Source organism: Rhagoletis pomonella, unplaced genomic scaffold (genome assembly GCF_013731165.1).
Source record: "Rhagoletis pomonella isolate Grant_MI unplaced genomic scaffold, Rhpom_1.0 Rhpom_scaffold_00004, whole genome shotgun sequence".
NCBI lineage: Eukaryota > Metazoa > Arthropoda > Insecta > Diptera > Tephritidae > Rhagoletis > Rhagoletis pomonella.
In genome coordinates, this window is record NW_023458558.1 from 55883996 (window position 1) to 55902114 (window position 18119).

The 18119-nt window shown below is 38.4% G+C and overlaps 2 protein-coding genes across 3 annotated transcripts in view; one reads left to right on the forward strand and one right to left on the reverse strand.

Moving 5' to 3' along the window:
- LOC118737833 (protein timeless homolog) overlaps positions 1-18119 on the forward strand; it is a 532077-nt gene that overhangs the window by 139895 nt on the left and 374063 nt on the right. The gene's annotated exons all lie outside the window — the stretch shown is intronic.
- The window catches only part of LOC118737831, a 105509-nt gene continuing 88352 nt past the window's right edge, over positions 963-18119 (reverse strand). For both annotated transcript variants that reach the window (XM_036468612.1, XM_036468613.1), the window contains exon 3: positions 963-6332. In XM_036468612.1, coding sequence (XP_036324505.1) covers positions 1443-6332 — 4890 coding nt within the window. In that variant the 3' untranslated portion in view covers positions 963-1442. The remainder of the gene's footprint in view (positions 6333-18119) is intronic.

Sequence of the window (18119 nt, forward strand, 5' to 3'; positions counted from 1 at the left end):
GTCAAAGGAATTTTAACATCTAATATTTCACAGCCTACTGTTTCACTCTTTCCTCAGAAAATAACGGAACGGGCATATATTTCTGTTGCAAACATGGGTTGCCTTGTGCTCTTTTTTCACACAACAACTTTAGAAAACCGTAGTAGAAAGCGTAGCAAATTTCTTAAGAACTTGATTTCTTATATGAAGTTTTTCTTTTCTTGCGAGCTGGGTGCTAAGCTTTATGAGGATAAAGCATTTGAATGCAATAAATGCAATGTTCAAAAATTTAATTTTTCCACCGAGTCCCACTGTGCAACGCTTTCTTTTTGATTGTTCATGCTTCCGAAAGAGAAGGAGTGCGCTGTATTCGGAAATGAATTCGATGTGCGGCATTCAGAAAAGATTTCTGTCAAGGAAAAAGCCAATGTACTTCACCCTATTAGAGAGCGTTAGGGCATATCCACCTATCGTGGGCGATTGAAAAATCGAGATTTTATATCTCCTAGTGAAAATACGTCTTAGTAGAGTTTACGCTTTAGACACAAGAAGCAGCTCAGTTTTCGAAAGGTTTAGGTATACCTGCACAAGTTTATGTGGAGTGAGTTGATGACTTTTAACTTTCCAAGAATTGTTCCAATCTATCAGCTATGATTCAACTGTTCGTTACGCTTGGCTAATCACCCGCATGTACTCGTGCATATTTATTTATTATCTCTAAATCGAATTATCTCAACAAGAGTTTAAGGTAATACATATCAGGAAGTAGGCTGTAGTTTCTTCCATTAGCCCCCTCCAACTTTACAGGTATATTAATGTTAGACGTCCAAGTATGACCGTATTGCGGTTCCAGCGAAAATTTCATCAAAAGTGAAGGTGTTTTTTATGTATATGTGTCCGGTGTTTAAATACCTTTGAAGTATTAAAAAGTGTTTTGAAAAAAACTCTAACATAAAAACTAGGAAATATGTACCTATATTTTTTAAAGTTAAATTTTTTAAACATTTTTCTTCAATTTCTTTGCAACATGAGTGTGTACTTTTGGCATTTTCTGAATCTATTCAATAATTACCTAATCTTCACCAAATTAGTTTCTATACTAATTTTTTTACAACGTCCTATCAATAATGCATTGGCTAACATACTTATAAACTGACATACATACATTTGTGTTCACATTGAACCACATTCCTAATTAAGTATCTTAACTTACACAATAAAACTACATACTTATCATGTTCTTTACTGCGCCTGCTCCACATTCGAGTTCATAAGCCGTCAGCAAGTCAGCTGTCAGCTGTCAGCTGTCAGCTGTCATCTCAGTTACTCCACTCTTATATGCCAGTAGCCTTTTCGGTCTAAATTTTTTCACCTTCGTTGATGCCTCTGCTCTCACTCCTGTCACTTTGCGTTAGCGCGCATATTTATTGGAATGGCGCATATTGGCGCTGAAACATCGATTGTCACCACAAGTCAAATTTACGCGTGGACGATGACGGTGCTACGTAAGATGCCGTATTCGAGCGCACTTTACTCCTACAGCCATTGGCCTGCAGCGCGCTGATACCACTGTTGTCGCGCGCCTTTGTTACTTGCTTTCCCGCCTTAGCCCCTATCACTGCGCCGGTAATTTTTTCTTCAACGTCCATTCCACCCAACCGCAAACTCGCTGTCTCATGTACTGCTGCATCTGCATCATTGCCATCATTTCGCTTGCCCGCTGACGTCACCGCCAACAGCTCCATCGGCAACATGTCACAGTGTTGTGGATCATTTACGCTACTACAGCCAGTCATTTGACCACACTCTGCCGCCATTTCCACATAGAAAGCATCATCTGCTGCCTCTAATATGCCCGCCGTGGATGAGGAATGTGTGCTGCTGAGGCTGCTGCTGCTGTTGCGCGATGCCTCGCCACTGCCGCCGCTGGCACTACTGCCCGTGCTGTCATTGCGCCGCGGCGCTGTAGTGCTCTTTGCATATGGCCTAACATCATAATAGCTGCGCGTCACGCGTGCTGCTGCCTCTAGCTCCACAGCTGAAGTTTTTTGCAACTCGCGCACATGCAAATTGTGTAGCGGCGAGCTGTAGGGCGCGCGTGACCGCGTGCCGTGATGCCAGCGCGGCGGTTGTTGCGTACACTGCTGCTGCTGCTGCTGCTCACCGCCGCCATTGTTGTGGTAATGCAAAAAGCTGTGCACATCATCGTCTGCGGTGGCATTAAATTGTCGCTGATGATGCGGTCGCTGCTGATGGGCGAGCAAGTGGCGCCGCCATGGCAACACATCACAGCGATAGACATGCATTAGGCCGACCAGAAGTACAGCGAGCAGCGAGAAAGAGAGTAAAATTACCACGCCTGGATGCGCCGTACCCGTTCCGATTTTGCGCGCGTCCAGCCATTTTTGCGTTTGCATATGCGCAGCAGCGCGCTCCTGCCCGTGCATTGGCTCGTGCAGCTGTGACTGTGTTGGCGTGCGGCTCTGCATGCTGATCGAGAGTTGAGCTGTGGGCGCATCGAGTTTTTCCTGCGCTGCTGCCTGTTCACCAAACTGTACACTCTGCATTGCGGCTAGCAAGCCCAAGCGGCTATCTCTTATAACGGGCGTATTCACAGTGCTGTGCTTGTGTTGTGGCATATTGTGGGGCAACTCCGTTTGCTCATTGATGCTGTTCCAGTTATGTGCGCTGTTATCCTCAAACAAGTCGCTTTCCGCATTCATAAGTTTGCCTACAAATCCGTGGACGCCACCCGCAACCGCTTCACCACTGCGCTCACGTAACACCGACTCGTTTTCTCGTGGCGTGTTAAGCGAGTAGTGCTGTTGCAACGGTGCTTGTGTGTGGTGCGCGTGCTTTGTTTGTATAGTCATTTTCTTCATAATCAACGTGGGCTTGTTGTGCCTTCCTCCGACGCCAGCACCTGCGATATCGTCATATTTTTTTGGCAGCACTCGGCGCTCTGTAGCGTACACCTTGTGCGCTCCGCTTGCTGTAACTTTATGTTGTTCCATGTTTATGTTGTCCGTTGTGGTTGCAGTGGCTGCAGTGGTTATGGCGCCCATTACTGTTGTTTTTGCGGCTACCACTTTTTCTGCCAACATTTGCTTATCTGCATGTCTATCGTATTGCTTCACCGGGCGTTGTTGGTCCTCGCTGCCAATTTCTTGTACTGGCGTCACATTTGTCTCAACGTTTATTGCTTCCGCTTGCGAGCGTTCCGGGTTAGAGAAGTTATTGCTATTTGCAGTTCTTGTAATCAACTGCAGCAGATTCGCTTTCGTTTCCTCCTCCCTTGAAAGGTTGACGTTCGCTTGATGCTCAGCTTCCATTAGTTGGCTTGTGGCCAAAGCTTTGTCGTACATTGTACGCTGCTGCAGCACACTATCGTTTGTTGCTTTTGAAGACTGCACCGTACTGGTAGGTGTAGTAATGTGCGTTGCTGTTGTTGTTTTAGCTGTAACAGTCGTTTGCCTGAGCGCCTCGGCCGCCTCCACCAGCATATTTTCGCCACGGTGCATGAGCAACGGTGTTCCAATTAAATGACGATCTCGTATGTGTAGTTGTAACGGCTCGTGTTTGTGAGGTGATGGTGGTGACGTTGTTGTAACGGGTCCTCTTGTTGTAGCTACTGTGTGCTCGGTAGTGCTTTCATCTTGTGCCTCCTGCCAACGGCGCTCCTCTTCGCTGTGACGCCATTGACCGGAAATGTCGTTTGGATACGGATTTGCTCGTTTAAAATTATGTTGCTGCCAAAATTGTGCTGCCTTTGCCCTCGCCAATTGTTTAGCTGCCATTGTTGCTGTCACTCTCTTTGCGTCTTCCTCTTCTTGCCATTGTTTGTCTGACTGCACTTTATAGCCGTCATTGTCGCTGTCATTTCGAGTTAAATTGTTATCTACTTTCTGTTTGGCCATTGACTCAGGCTGTATTGTTGTTCGTGACAGCTGTGTTGTTTGTTTTTCGTCTGTTGCTCTTGTTGTTGTTGTTGTTGTGGAGGTTTGCACTTTTGTTGTTTCTATTACCGCAGTTGCTTTTGAAACTTCTGAACCATCCTCTCCCTTTCCACTCTGACCTGCTTGCTCAGCACCGGCGCTCAACTGCGCCAATGTTGTCAACATTGTTGCTTCAACATTAAATGTTGCAGTAGTTGTTCGAGCAGTCATTTGGGCGCTTGGCATTGCTTGAGCTCGTTTAGTTTGCAAGAAACTTGCTGCCATTGGCAATATTTTAGTGCTTATTTTGGATTGCATTGTTGACGCTGTTGTTGTTGTTGTTGCTGTCATGTAATAGTTGCTGTCTGTTGTGTGCAATGGCGATATTGTATGTGGCAGCTGCTGGATAGTTACTGCTGTGCTGGCATGTGTTGCTGCTGCTGCTGCTGCCGCTGCAGATGTTGCAGCATCAGCATTTGTTGTTGTGTTTGCAGCTCCTCCAGTTGTTGTTGCTGCGATGCCTGGGAGCATGGCTTGTGCACCAACTGCTCGTTGCTGATATGCGGAAATCTCTCTGGTATTATTTAATGATGACTTAGCTGCCAGTTTAGCATTTATCGAGTGGCTTTGTGTTGTTTGTTCTTGTTGCTGCTCTTGATTATTACTCGAAATAATGGCTGCTGCTGTTGCTGAATCCACTTGCTTCTGCAACGATAAGCTTACAAGCATACTTTGGGGCGCGGTCGCTTGTTTACTTGTTGTTATCTCTTTTGTTGCACCCGCAATCGATTTTGCTACTGCCGATCCGGTGAACTTTGCTGACGCAAATTTTGTGCCAACTGTTGTTGTTTCCGTGATTTGTTGCCTCAATAAATTGGCTGCTGTTGCCGCACCACTTCCTGTTGCAACAATTGCAACTTGCCGCAAAGTTTTTGCCACTACCGATGCGTTGGTTGGCGTTGCCAGCGTTTTCGGTCTCTCCAGTCCTGCAAGCGTTGTTCTTCTTTGAGTTGGCGCCTGTGTTGCTAGGGCGTATGCCATGGCAAACGCTGGCCCAGTTGGCCGTGCTGACTTAACTTTTTCGTTTATTCTGCTAATTGTTGTTGCATGCGCTTGAGTGGCGTTTGCCTGGTAATCAAACGTCGCTTCCGCAGCTAACTTTGTAGGTGTTGTTGGTGTGATTGTTGTTGTTGCTGTAGCTGCTGCTTGTGGACTCGCTGCCATCTCAGCCGTAAAATTCTTTTGATTAAACTTGAAAAGTTTCATCTCAACTTGCATTCCGTTCGCTTGTGTCTCTCTCCTTGCCCCACCATCTTCATCTATCGCTTCTGTGCCAGTCATATTTTCTCTATTTCTATCTGGTTGTTGCAAGTTCGGCAGCGTTGGCATTTTCGCGTTTGATTTTTCGCTTTGCGTTTGTAAACCGTTTGGCAAATTGAAAGTTGCCTCGCTCGTCTCGACGCTGCTGCCTGCTGACACAACTTCGGTGCATTCTGCTGGTTCGCCACTGCCGATTTCAAATTCTGTGGCGCACATAGGTGTGGGCGTGTGTGCGTTCTCTGCCTGCCACCCATCAGCTGTTTGTTTTTGTGCACCGCAATTACTCTTAAACTTTTCGAAAAAATTGTGCATCCGCACAAACTTCTGTTTCAGTTCGATTTTTGTTGCTTCTTCCGATGAAAGCTGCTGCTCTGCCGCCTCGCCATCAACGAGCGTTTCAACGTCGTCCGTACGCTGCTGACCCAGTTTATCTGCAGTTGCACTCAATGCAATTAATTGTCCGCCCGCACTCTTGCCAGAGCCAAACCGATTATGACCGCCCTTCTGCTGCTGCTGCTGCTGCTGCTGTTCATTTTTTCCCAAATCGTCTATAATACTGTTACCCTCAAAATTAAAGCTCTCCAGTTCGGTTTTGTTTAGTCCGCCATCGCCATTGTTACTGCCGCTACGCTCTACAATCCTACATGGACTGGCCCACTCGGCGATGCTCAGCAAATCGCTGCACTTAATTGGATTCTCATCGAGCAGCAGGTCACGCAAACGTGGCAACGTATGCACCATGGCTTGGCTTACGCCCCGCAAGCCGGCCGCGCGTAAATTGAGTGTCAGCAATTTGGGCAACGGCAGCGCTGGCAAGTACAAGAGTTTATTGCCCGAGAGATCGAGCGTTTGTAGATTGTTGAGTCCAGTAAAGGATTGCGGTTGTATGTCCATGATTTCGTTATGCTGCAGGAATAGATGCTCCAATGAGGTGGGCAAACTGATGGGCACTTTAGCCAACTGATTATGGTCAAGGAAGAGCGTCTCTAATATCTCTAGTCGGCCGAGTGCATCGTCTTCAATGTCTTCGATGCGACTGTGTGAAAGGTCGAGGTACTGCAGTAGTGGGTAGCTATCCAAGTCGCCGCTGTTGATAATCTGTAATGAGCGACAAATGGGAAAAGGAGAATTAGGTATGAAAAAACTAGTAAGTAGAAAGAGAGAAATTAATTGCATTAAAAATGTAGAAAGGGGAAAAGCAATTAACGGAAGCTCTTACTAAGCAGCCTGCAAAAATAGGAAGTCGAATGTACGTTTAACTGCTTTGATGCAAAGAAGACAATGAACTTTTGTTACATATCTGTGGGCATTAGAAAAAAAAACAAGTTAAGTGGAGTTTGACTTTTTTCTGCCGAAAACCCCATCATACTATTTTAATAAATTTCTGAGCCCTTTTTTCTTAGGTGGAGTCTGAAAACTCTAAAATGTGATATTTTTAATAATTTTTTGTCTTAGCTATAAACTTAAGCTTAATCGTTTTCGCAAACGCTTTACCGTCGTCTTTATTACACTGCGCTCCGCCGAAAACCATTTCTGTTATCTGGAAGTCTTTTAAAAAGTTTTTCAGATTTCCATTCCTTTCAACCTAATCTGATAGTAAATATGCATTTCAATACCTCACGATATCCATGTATTCAAAAAAATTTATACTGAAAGGGTGCGGTGCTCCTTATAGATTTTATAGTCCTGCTATTGCCATTATTAAATATTGCTAAACTGAAAATAAAAAGTTCACAACAATTGATATCAAGCACCGAAGGTTTTGTTTTCCGGTAAAATTAATTTTAATGTCAATTACTTTATTATGATTTTAGGTTGTTTTTAAAATTTTAATTAAATCAGTTTTATTTTTTACTTTTGTTGTTTACGTTGTAATAAAAGCGGGTTTTGTAGTTTTTTAAGCTATAATTTTATTTCTAAGACTATTGTGTTAGAACAACAAACATTTGCCTTACGAAAAACCTTTTAATATGTTAGCCAGAATTGCAATTAGTCAGCGTTTTTACATGATGAAGGCAGATTTTTGGGTTGTTGGTTATCTGCTGTAGAAAATTATTCGTTGTCAGGTTCTATAGAAATGGGCAGCTTTCGGGGTACATCTTGACGCTAACTCTGCTCTTTTGCCACTACGAAGGCTGCTTAATTCTGCCGGCGGCCTCGCAATTCGTACTTATTGTAGGAAATTGATAATTGCCTTCGGAGAAACCTTGTTGAAGCAAGTTCTTAAATACCAAAGCCTATTCAAGGTTAGTCAACATTTGATGGAGTGCAGTATCTGCAGATTAGTTTGAGTAGGCGTGTGCTGGCAACCTAAAAGCTTTCTTGGACTAAATTTTTCCCTGATGTACGGGTCATATAGACTTTCCAAAAGTTTTTAGAAAGAAATAAGAGAAGCTTATAGGTCGAAAATTGCTTCGTTTCATTTCGAGGAGACTGGCGTACGAATACCACTTTCGTCTTGGTCCATGTATTTGTTATAGTATAGTTATAGTCACATTTTCCCCAGACATTCTGTAACTGATGTACAATTTGTTCTTTACGGAAGAACTTAAATTTAATTGCTACGAATTGGAGTAAACAAGTAACCACCAAATGTTTATTTTAATAGGTACGAGAATTAAAGCTATGCCATTTAATGTCATTGGGAAGTACTTTTAGATATTAAAAAAAAAAAAAAATCATATATTTCGTCGCTTGGCGCACAATACCTCGTATCCGCCAAATGCAATACCACTTATGAGGTCGTATCGAAAAACATTTATTGTGGTTACGCTGCCTCAATGCTTCCTTACTTCACAAATTTAATAGTCGTATCAACCGATACTTCACATACACCAAACAAAAGGAAAAAACTCGGATTTTTGATTAAAGAACACAAAACCAAAATCATTCGAGCGGTTTTCGAGAAATTTGGTAATAAATAAAATTTGCTAATTTTTTCAAAATTCTTTTGCCTTAAAATGCTCTATGTTGAATTTATATAAAATTTGTACACGATAATATTTCTATTGCTCCAAAGGACTTATATCCCGAAAATGGAAGTTGTATCTGCAAATCATAAGTTGCTAGGGCACTTTAAAGGCTCAAAATTGGCACGAAAATAAGCCAATATTTACCGTTGTTTCTACGACAGAGACCGAACTGGTTACTTCCAGAGATAAATCCGTCGATAGGTTTGGAATTTTATCTTTGAAACGTCACACTTTCCATTGAAATTGCTTCAGTGGTTCTCGTGCCATAAGGGTTTTCGTTAACCTCTGAAAATTACAACTACAACATTTGAGTATAGCCTCCATATCGAAACGTAAGACGTATTTTACGTCAAAATAAAAACTTACTTGTAAAAAGTCCTTCTTTAATATAGAAATAATTTTAAAAAGTTACATCCACACATACTATAATTAATAAGTATAAGTGATTGAGGTGCCTGTGCGCACGAATGCATTCGGCAAGTTGCGGGTACTCTAGTAACAGAATGCAAAACATTGCTTCATAGTCATTACTGTACCTTAGTTAGTCAAACATTAGAGAACGTTAATACGTATTTTCATAGATATTAAAGATCATCGCAATTTCCGCAATTTTTGTCCAGCTAAATGGTCTCTTTTGCCTTATGTGCGACGATTTGCTCATGCGATTAACAGTAATTTGTATTTTATAGGGCTTGGTAAAATTTAAAACTAAAGTTCTCCAAAATTACAATAGATAACGGGTAGTGAAGTTTCGAGAATCAGTTAAATTCGCTTTAATTATTTACTAGGGCAATTTTTTCCCGGCCAGACTATTCGGAATAAATTGTACTGTAGATAAAACAGCTGCCATTTGATTTCATTCGATTTGAAGGGAGTAGGGGAATATGAGTCGTACGAATCCTGCTCAGGATTATACTTTTAATTTGGGAAAAATAATGTAATGTAATCCTGTCGTATTTGTGGTAGATTTTCTATTAAATCTTTAAACAATTTTTTTTTCAATATTTAATCAAAGCTCTTAATCGAATGTGCTACTTCTAAACACCGCAATTGCTAAGGCATCATAAACACCCATGCAAATTTATCGCCCATTCAACATAACCGATTTTTAATTTATGTATAATTTGCTCTAAGCACAAAAAGAAACACTCTTCTCAAACTTAAATTAATTCTCCACAAATCGTAATCACGCCAGCTAAGCCCGCCAATATTCTTTAACCCATTCACAGGGGGTAACTGTTTTCAAAATAACACTTAAGCCGCCTTTGCGCCATGCCACAAAGTGTAAAGTTGCCACAACAGCAGAAAAGCTGCTAACAAGCCTGAAATAACAAGAACAACAGCAACAAAAGATAGCAAAACAAAGCTAACGGCTTGCAGCGGCAGGCGAGTGAGTGGGAGAATGTAAATGGAAAAATCTTTTCACCCGGTTACCACTTCAATGCCAACTAAGCGAATAAGCAAATGAGCGTACGAGCCTAGCACCATAGGCGCAGATAATAAGGTTGCCACGCTGGCTGGAAGGCATTTATAATTCCGAATAATTGGAATAAGGATAATAACGATAAAGCTAAAGCGTAAGCAAACAAACCAGGCATTGGGAGGCAAACATACAAATGCATCCAAGCAGCTATTGAAATGTAGGCATGTGTTGACATTAGGGTGTCTCGTACACTTTATACGAAAAAAGTCATAATGACTCACGCCAAAATATTTAGCTCAGTTCTTTGGAAAATGATTTTGACTTATGAGCTCTTTATAAATCATTAGTTCACATACATTTCTCCAAGATGAGCTAAGTTTTTATTTGAATTGCCAAGTTTTAGACTGGAAACGAAACACTTTTGAAGCCTAGGAAGAAATAAAATAAAACTTTACCTGATTTCGAGCATTTGATTGGTACATCAGTCCCCGCAGAATGCCTTTTTTCTAAAGCTACGGTCATAGCTTCGGAAAGCCGAAGCAAATTGACAATCAAAATTCCTTAAAAATTACTTTTTTGCAAGCTTATTTACATTAAAATTTGTAAGTGAGTTATTATTTTTTATACGATTATAATCAATAAGCAAATTTGAAAACGAGTTATTTCATTATTTTATATTGAAACCAAAAATAATCGATTAATCGATTAATATCTTGTAATTAATTATAATTAATTTTTCGGCTTTGCATTTAATCATTAGATATATTAATCGAGTAATAAATTTTTTTTTTTAGTAAATAAGGCGGAAAAATGTAATGTGGTTGAAATTTGTGTGAAATTTTTATAAAAAACTGCAATTTAAAATTATGAACTATGCTGCAATAATTCCAGACATAACTTTTCAATCATTTTCTAAAATTTTCTTTTCTGCAGCGTGTTTTTATTGATAGGAAAACAGTCAGTTTTATTTAACTTTAATGCATTTATTAAGTTTTTTATAATTTGCACTGGTATTCAGTATTCATTTTAATGTAACTTTATTGCAATTAATAATTTTCACTAATTTTTCCCCATAAAATGTTAATAAAGAATGAGCACTAGGGTGGTCCAAAAATTCATGCAAAACCATTAAAGTTGGAGTTTAAATTTTCTCACCCCCTAGAATTTTTAAATGTATATCGCAGAAAATATCCCCTTTTTACCTTCCTTTTATTAGCTCGGGATGTAACTATGTAATATTGATGCGCCTAAAGATGCAACGATTTCTATTCTCAAGTTACATACCTGATACAGTACGAATGAGAATTATAATAGGGAGGTCTTAGTTTTTTAAACTATAATTTTATTTTAAAATCCAAGAATATTTAGAGGTCGCTCAAAGCGCTCAAAGGTCTGCAAGTTCTTCTTGAAAATCAATCTTTTCCAAACTCCAAACTCTTCTGGAGATTTCAAGGAAGTCATCCTAATGTATTTATTTTCATAATCACAATCAAAGCAGGCAAGTGTAATGCAAACAAAAAGCAACGCAATGAAAACAAAAACAACGCAATCAAGGATAATCGTCAAAACCCTAACAATAATAACAATGAAAAGCTGTCGGCGGCATTGCCAGCAGCGGCGATGAGAAAGAAATGTGTGATAATCGCAAAAACATGCCTACTTCTAGGCGCATGGTGCGGTTTATGAATACAAAGGCTGGGCGGGGTAAAGGGGAGTGAAAGCGCAAAAAACACATACAGGCAGACTGGCAATATCTGCGAGCAATACAAGCTTGGTTTTGTCGCATTTGGTGTGGGTTTGCTTTTATTGCTTTTTTTATAAATGTCTACCGTCTGGCTAATATACCAGCAGTGCAGTGATTTGCTTTTTTTTTGCACTGATATTGGCTTATGCATTTCATTTTCATCCACGCAAACACACATACGTAACTTATTTTTATGAATGCATATATAGTATGTATGTATGTGCCTGCAGTGTATGAAAATTTCTGCAGGCTTAAAAGCATATTTTGATGTTTGTTATGAAAAGCGGCTTTGAAGTATGCCTCTTTACAAATAAGCGCACAGAAGTACGTATGTATATCAGCTATGCCAAAGAAGATTTACTACATGCGGAATGGAAAGAAATAAAAACAATTACGAAAATTAAAACAAAAGTAACATCAGGAAGAATATTTTTAAAGCAGTAGTTAAACGTAAATTTCATGAAGCTAAATGGGCAACTCCATAGCAGCTCTCGTTTTTTTTTGTACAATTTTCGCTTTCAGTCCTTTCCACTTTCTCCGCCCGACTTTACTTTACTGTATACTTTATGTATACTGTCCCCATCACACTCATTTTCTTTGCTTATCCGTTACTGTTTTTTTTTTTGCTACTTGCTAATGAGTCTCAGCTTAACTCTACTCGACTCTCTGGTCTCGCCTTGTTTGTATGGACTTTGGGTAGTAAAAAGATTCTCGCGTCATCGGCACCATGCCACTGGCTGAGAGATGGATGGACAAATCCTTATTCTTACTAGCAGGAATGTATAATATAAAATTCAGCATAAAAATAATGAGCAGCATAAGGCTTTGTTTAGCTTGTAAGGCATAAAAGATGAACAAGCAATTATTTCGCATTTAACTTGATAGCCATTAAATATTAAATAATGATGCTTCAGCGCGTTTCACTTTGCGGAGGTGTAGTGCATTCAAGCGCAAACAAAATTTTGCCTGTATTGAAGTGATTGAAGTGCGATTGGGATTTTTTTATAACCCACTAGAAGAGACGTTGAGAGTGCTAGAAGAAGGCGGCATTAGTTGTTGTTTGCATCTAATCGTATTAACGAAGGGCATACGTTATTTATAACGATACTAAAATAGAACTTTGGAGAAGCTAGAATAATATTGTCCGCTTCGTTTGCGGAAAAAATCAATCCCAGACCGAACTTGAAATTTCGTAAAAAAAATTAACACAAGCGACAACATCATCGCTATAATAGCTGTTACCCAAAGGCACCACGTCAAAGCAAAACCCCAAAAAGTACCTAGCCCAAAAAGTAGTAGTACGTACAGTTGGGTATAGTCCATGTTTTGAGAATGCAGTTACAATAGCACGACCGTATCTTCTCAATTCTGACTCTTGCGCCTTCCCATGGAAACTTTAGATAGGGTAACCAACCTGCGTGAAGCCTTAACAATGAAACTCAAAACAAAAAATGCAAATCGAAGTGGATTTAACGCTGAGGTGGACAATGAAAGGCTGATCGACTCCACCGTCGCACAAACTATGGTGGTTCAGCACCGAAAGAGCCACAAAATCTCGTGGATATACCTGTTCAAACAACCAAGATCCAACGTGACCACGTTATGCTAGACAGAAAATAAGATTACAGCGCGTCCGAGGAGCCCTTACCAACTCCTAACCCTACCCTGCCCCAGCGGGGTGAAAGTTCGACTTTCGATTTACTCTGAATGCTGAATCCTGCTTAAACAGACAACCGATATAAATGAGCAGTGGAACTCATTCTACGAATCTCCATACCGCTGCCGTACAGGTGGTTGGCTTCTATTATTCGCGTTGGAACAACTGATATGATAAAGAGCACTGTACGCAACATAAAAAGCCAATAGCTACGCAATCGACTGTTGACGGATACCTGTACAATGCGATGAAAAAGATACGTCTTTTCGAGAGCAAAAGAGAAGCGAAAAGACATCAGTGCGAATAGCTGGAAGTACTGATGGGCAGAAATGCGGCCTAAAAATTCTATCAGAAAATAAGGCTGCTGTGAAACGTTTTCAATATCGCAGCTATCTCCTGCAGTGACGAAGTTAGAAATCTGTTAACAGACTCCAGGAAGACACTTTGAAGTGGCAACCTAGGCGGCGTGGTTGAAAAAGAAGCACCTATCCCAATGTGTAGGACGGAGCTCACGCCTATCTACTTGACTAAAAAGAGATGATTGCAATAACAATAAAGCTTAAGAAAGAACTCTCTGAGCGTACTTTTATCTGATGAATGCGTGCCAGAAGATCGGAATTTCAGAGGATGTAAGATCCTGGTGTTTGCCACAAAGTTTCTCTCGTTGTTCGTAAACCACAGTCACTTATCCTATGCTCCGGAATTATTGCTCACAAGCGTATACATTGACAACATCGGCTGAAAGAAAAAGATTTGAGAGAGAAAGGAAGGCCTTCTCTGCGTTGGCAAGCTGAGGTGTAGAGGCGTCAGATGGCACATAAAAGCAAAGACAGGCGTATTTTATTGGACTCGGCCATAATTACTTAGGCGGTTACAATACCAACCAAGAAGAAAATGGACCAACGCTTAAAAGAATTCCTGAAATGGCTTTTTTTGGTTTTTATTTTGAAATAAAAAAATAATTTTTTTTTGGGTCCCTCCATTGCATTTTTTGTAAGTTCACCTTTCGTTATGCGAATGATTCGCATAAAATGATACGAATATTTTGCGAATTCGAATGTGTACATGGGCAGAGTGCGCAGTTAACGAATTTTAAAAATTTGACATTCGAAACATCTCTAGTCTAAAGTATTTTTGCAAGACAATTTCGTAAAAAAGTTCAGTAACACCTACACTTGGCAATAAAATTTTTTTTTTTAAGTTCTACTACATAGAAGAACCGAAATACTTAGCAGTTGTCGAGCTTGAATTTACTTACATTAGGGTGGTACGCTAGGGTCGGTGAGTTGTAGAACGGGGTACTTTCTCCTCATGCCGCAGATATGACGAAAAGTGTAAAAGGCGACCCTATGTTCGGCCAAATAATTTTTTTTTTATTTTTTCCAAATCAATTGCGAAAAATATTTTAAATTCATGAACGGCGAACTTTTTTTACTGGTACGGTCCAATGCCCATTAGGGTGGTCAAAAAATGCACGTATAAAGTAAAGTCGGAATTTTTTTGCTCCCACCCCCTAGGATTGTTCTATATCCAAGAAAGTAGACCCCTATTTTTGATTTTGAAATTAAAAAATATTCAGAGGTCGCTCAAAGTGCTCAAAGTTTTCCATGTATTTATTTTGTATGGAAAAAAAACCTCTCGTGGAAATGTTTTGGAATTCTTTAAAATCAATATTTTTCGATCGGACTCTATTTCTCTTCAACAGATTCCCAATAATAAAACCCAATTATTATTATTTTTTTTTTATTAGTAACTATATTTTATAGGGCCGCCAAATCCCCTAAAAAATGCCGGAAATGACATGGGGGGATAAGTAAAAAATCTCCATTATTAAAAAAGTGGTTAAATAAATAATTGGATTTTGTTATTGGAAGTCTCCTGAAGGGAGCCAGAGTCTTCATTTCGAAAAATGTTGATTTTCAAGAATTCCATACCATTTCCACAAAAAGCCTATACATGCCTAACAAGCGGATAAGTAGAACTGCGCGCCTGGTCGCAAAAAGGCATCACCAACGAATTGCCATTAACAAATTTACCAATTATGAGCAAGATGCAAATACGCCAAGTTTTTTGCCAACTTTTCTTTACATTTTCATTTTCACTATTATTACTTTTTCTTTGAACAGCAGGCAGTACGAAATTTTTGCTGAAAAAAACTTGGTAAGTTAACTTGTTCCACTGCGCGAGCTTACGCACCAAAATCAATAAATGAACGAATGAGCAAATGAATGAATGGCTGAATGAGCGCGCATTCATCAAAAGCGTAGATTTACACGCGATTATGCGAGTAGCTAGTAGAGCGCGCGATTTCGGCGCTTTTACAGCAATTAACAGCATGTTAACACAAAAAAAAAAACAGAAAAAAACAAAAAAAAAAAAAAAAAAAAAAAAAACAAGAAAAAAACGTACACACGCAGCACAAATAGATAGCAAGACAAACAAAAAAAAGAACAATCATGGATAGCACCGAAAATACTCGCAAGCAACAAAAAATTCTATAAAAGTGACTTACATATGTATGTATATACATTAGACTGCATCACTCCCCATACAAAAAAAAAAAAAAATCGGTACTGTTTTTCTATTGGAATTATGAAACCTAATATATTCTAAGACGTCCACCAAAATATGTCGCAAAAATATTACGATTTAAGCGGGCTAGACCGATTTGAAAATACCTGCTAAAATGGAGCTTTTTATGAATAAAAAAAAGTTTCTTAAAGATATTTTTTGAAAAAATCCCCTCAAATGACAAAACGGGTTAAGCTTGAAAAATTTGCATTAAAATATTTAAAAAAAATTTAGAACAGAATCGTAATAATGACATTTTTGATGCTGTTTTTGAATTTTTACAAAGATTGGTGCAAGATAAACTTGATAAACTGAACCCAAACTCTTCCGATTTAGATTTGTGAGGTATTTTCTCGCCCTTTTAATTTCTTTGCAAATAAGCTCATTCAAAACACGAAAGAGAAAGGTAGGATGGAGAAATATCATTCTAAGTTTAATTAAGATGTGTTGGTATTTAAAAAAAATATGGGATACGAATCACTTTTTTTGCCCATAAATAAAAAATGGTGTGAAAATACCTTTCTACCGATATCCCAAAAGTCTAAATCAGAATAGTTTTTGCCCAGTTGTTTAAGTTTTTCGTAAATCAATCTTTGAAAAAAGTAAAAAAAAAAACAGCATCAAAAATTTCATTACGATTTCGTTGAAAAGATTTTGAAATATTTTTATGCAGATTTTTTAAGCCTAATCTGTTTTGTCATCTGAGGGAACTTATTCAAAAAGTTCTTTAAGAAACTATTTTTATTCATAAAAAACTTCATTTTTGGAGGTATTTTCAAATTGGTCTAGCTCGCATAAATCTTAATACTTTTCCGAAATATTTTGGTGGACGTCTTAAAATATAATAAAGTTTGTAATCCCGGCGGGAAAACCGCAACTTTTTTTTTTTGGTGATGCAGTCTAATATACATACCTGGGATGAAAAGTGCGGTAGGAAGCGTGTTTCCAAAGTTTTGGATTGCGTACATATGGATGCTTCACGCATGAATTCACTCCCACACATTGGTACATACGTATGTATGTATGGATGCACAAACACAAATGTGTGTATGTATGCGTACTTATATGTATGAGGAAATACTTAACAAAGCGCAACACATTTGGTGGAGAGCTGAAAGGGAAAAAATATTTCGATTTGCCTCCACTGAATACCGAGAAAAAGGTAGGAAAGATGAGAAAAAGTAGGCAAAACTTGTCATTGATAGATGAAATTGAAAAATTGGTTTTGGGGGAGTTTTTGGCAAAGCTTTTGGCTGATAAATCTGAATATCAAAAGTCTAAGCATTTTCATTTAACAAGTTCGCATAATTAAATCTGTATATGTATAAACAGATTGGACTTTTTCAAAATTATATTTAAAAACTTAGCCTCAAAATCTCACTATGTATCTACTCTTCGCCTGTATGCCAAAAATAAATTTATATTTTTTTCAGGTTGCTCAGATTTTCATTACACATTTTTTTTTAATAATTATTTTAGCACTTGTATTCTAATGGCCTTATCCATAAAAAATAAAGTAGGTTTAAAGAGCTTTATAAATCGACGTTTTCATTCATTTTTGAATTTATAAACCTTTTTTAAAGTTACTTTATTTTTTATGAATAAGGTTATATATTTGTATTTATTAGGAATACAAATTACTTAGCTTAGGTTGGCTAACTGGAAACATTTCTACATATACCTCCATATAAATAAGGATATTTAATTTTGTCCACAATTTGTACCACCTCAAATTCTGAAAGTAATGCTGTGCTCTGCTAATTTATTTGGGCCCTTGAAATTAAAATCTTAACATAAATGTTAGCTACTTGAAAATCTAGCACGCATTTTTGATTACTTCAAAACTGGACACACATTATTGCTAATTTAAAAGTAGGACATAATTTTTGGTAACTTACAAAACCATACATCAATTTGTTATTATTTTGGCAATTCAAAAATTAGACATCAAATTTTGATAACCTGTAAACTGGGCATTTATTTCTTATGAACTAAGAACTCTTTTTGGTAAATTAAAAATTGAACATACATTTTCAATAACATAAATACTTTTACTTTTGAGGAGAGCAAAGAAACTGTTGTAAAAAATATTGTTGTCATTAGAAAAAAGTGTGGGATTCGCCACTTTGTTAAAGCCAGTATCCTTTGCTTCTAAGAACACTAGAAATTCGACCATTTGCCAACTTACGTATCTTTCTAAACGCATGCGCAATGTATCGTAAATAAAAATGCATTTTTGCACAGTCGATAGTTTGACATGGTAGCGACGATATTAAAGCTACCAAAAATTTTGGGTAATTTAAAACTTGGATATGAAAAATGGGAAAATTTGTTTGGCAATTTAAAAAATGTGAAAAATTTTTGTCTATTAAAAAATTGGATATAAATTTTTGGTGGTTTAAAAGCCAAGCTCACATTTTTGGTTTTTAAAACTGATTATGGTTTTTTCATTTAAACAAGTAGACATAAATTTTGGCACTAAAATACTAGACATAAATTTTTGGTAACCTAAAAACTG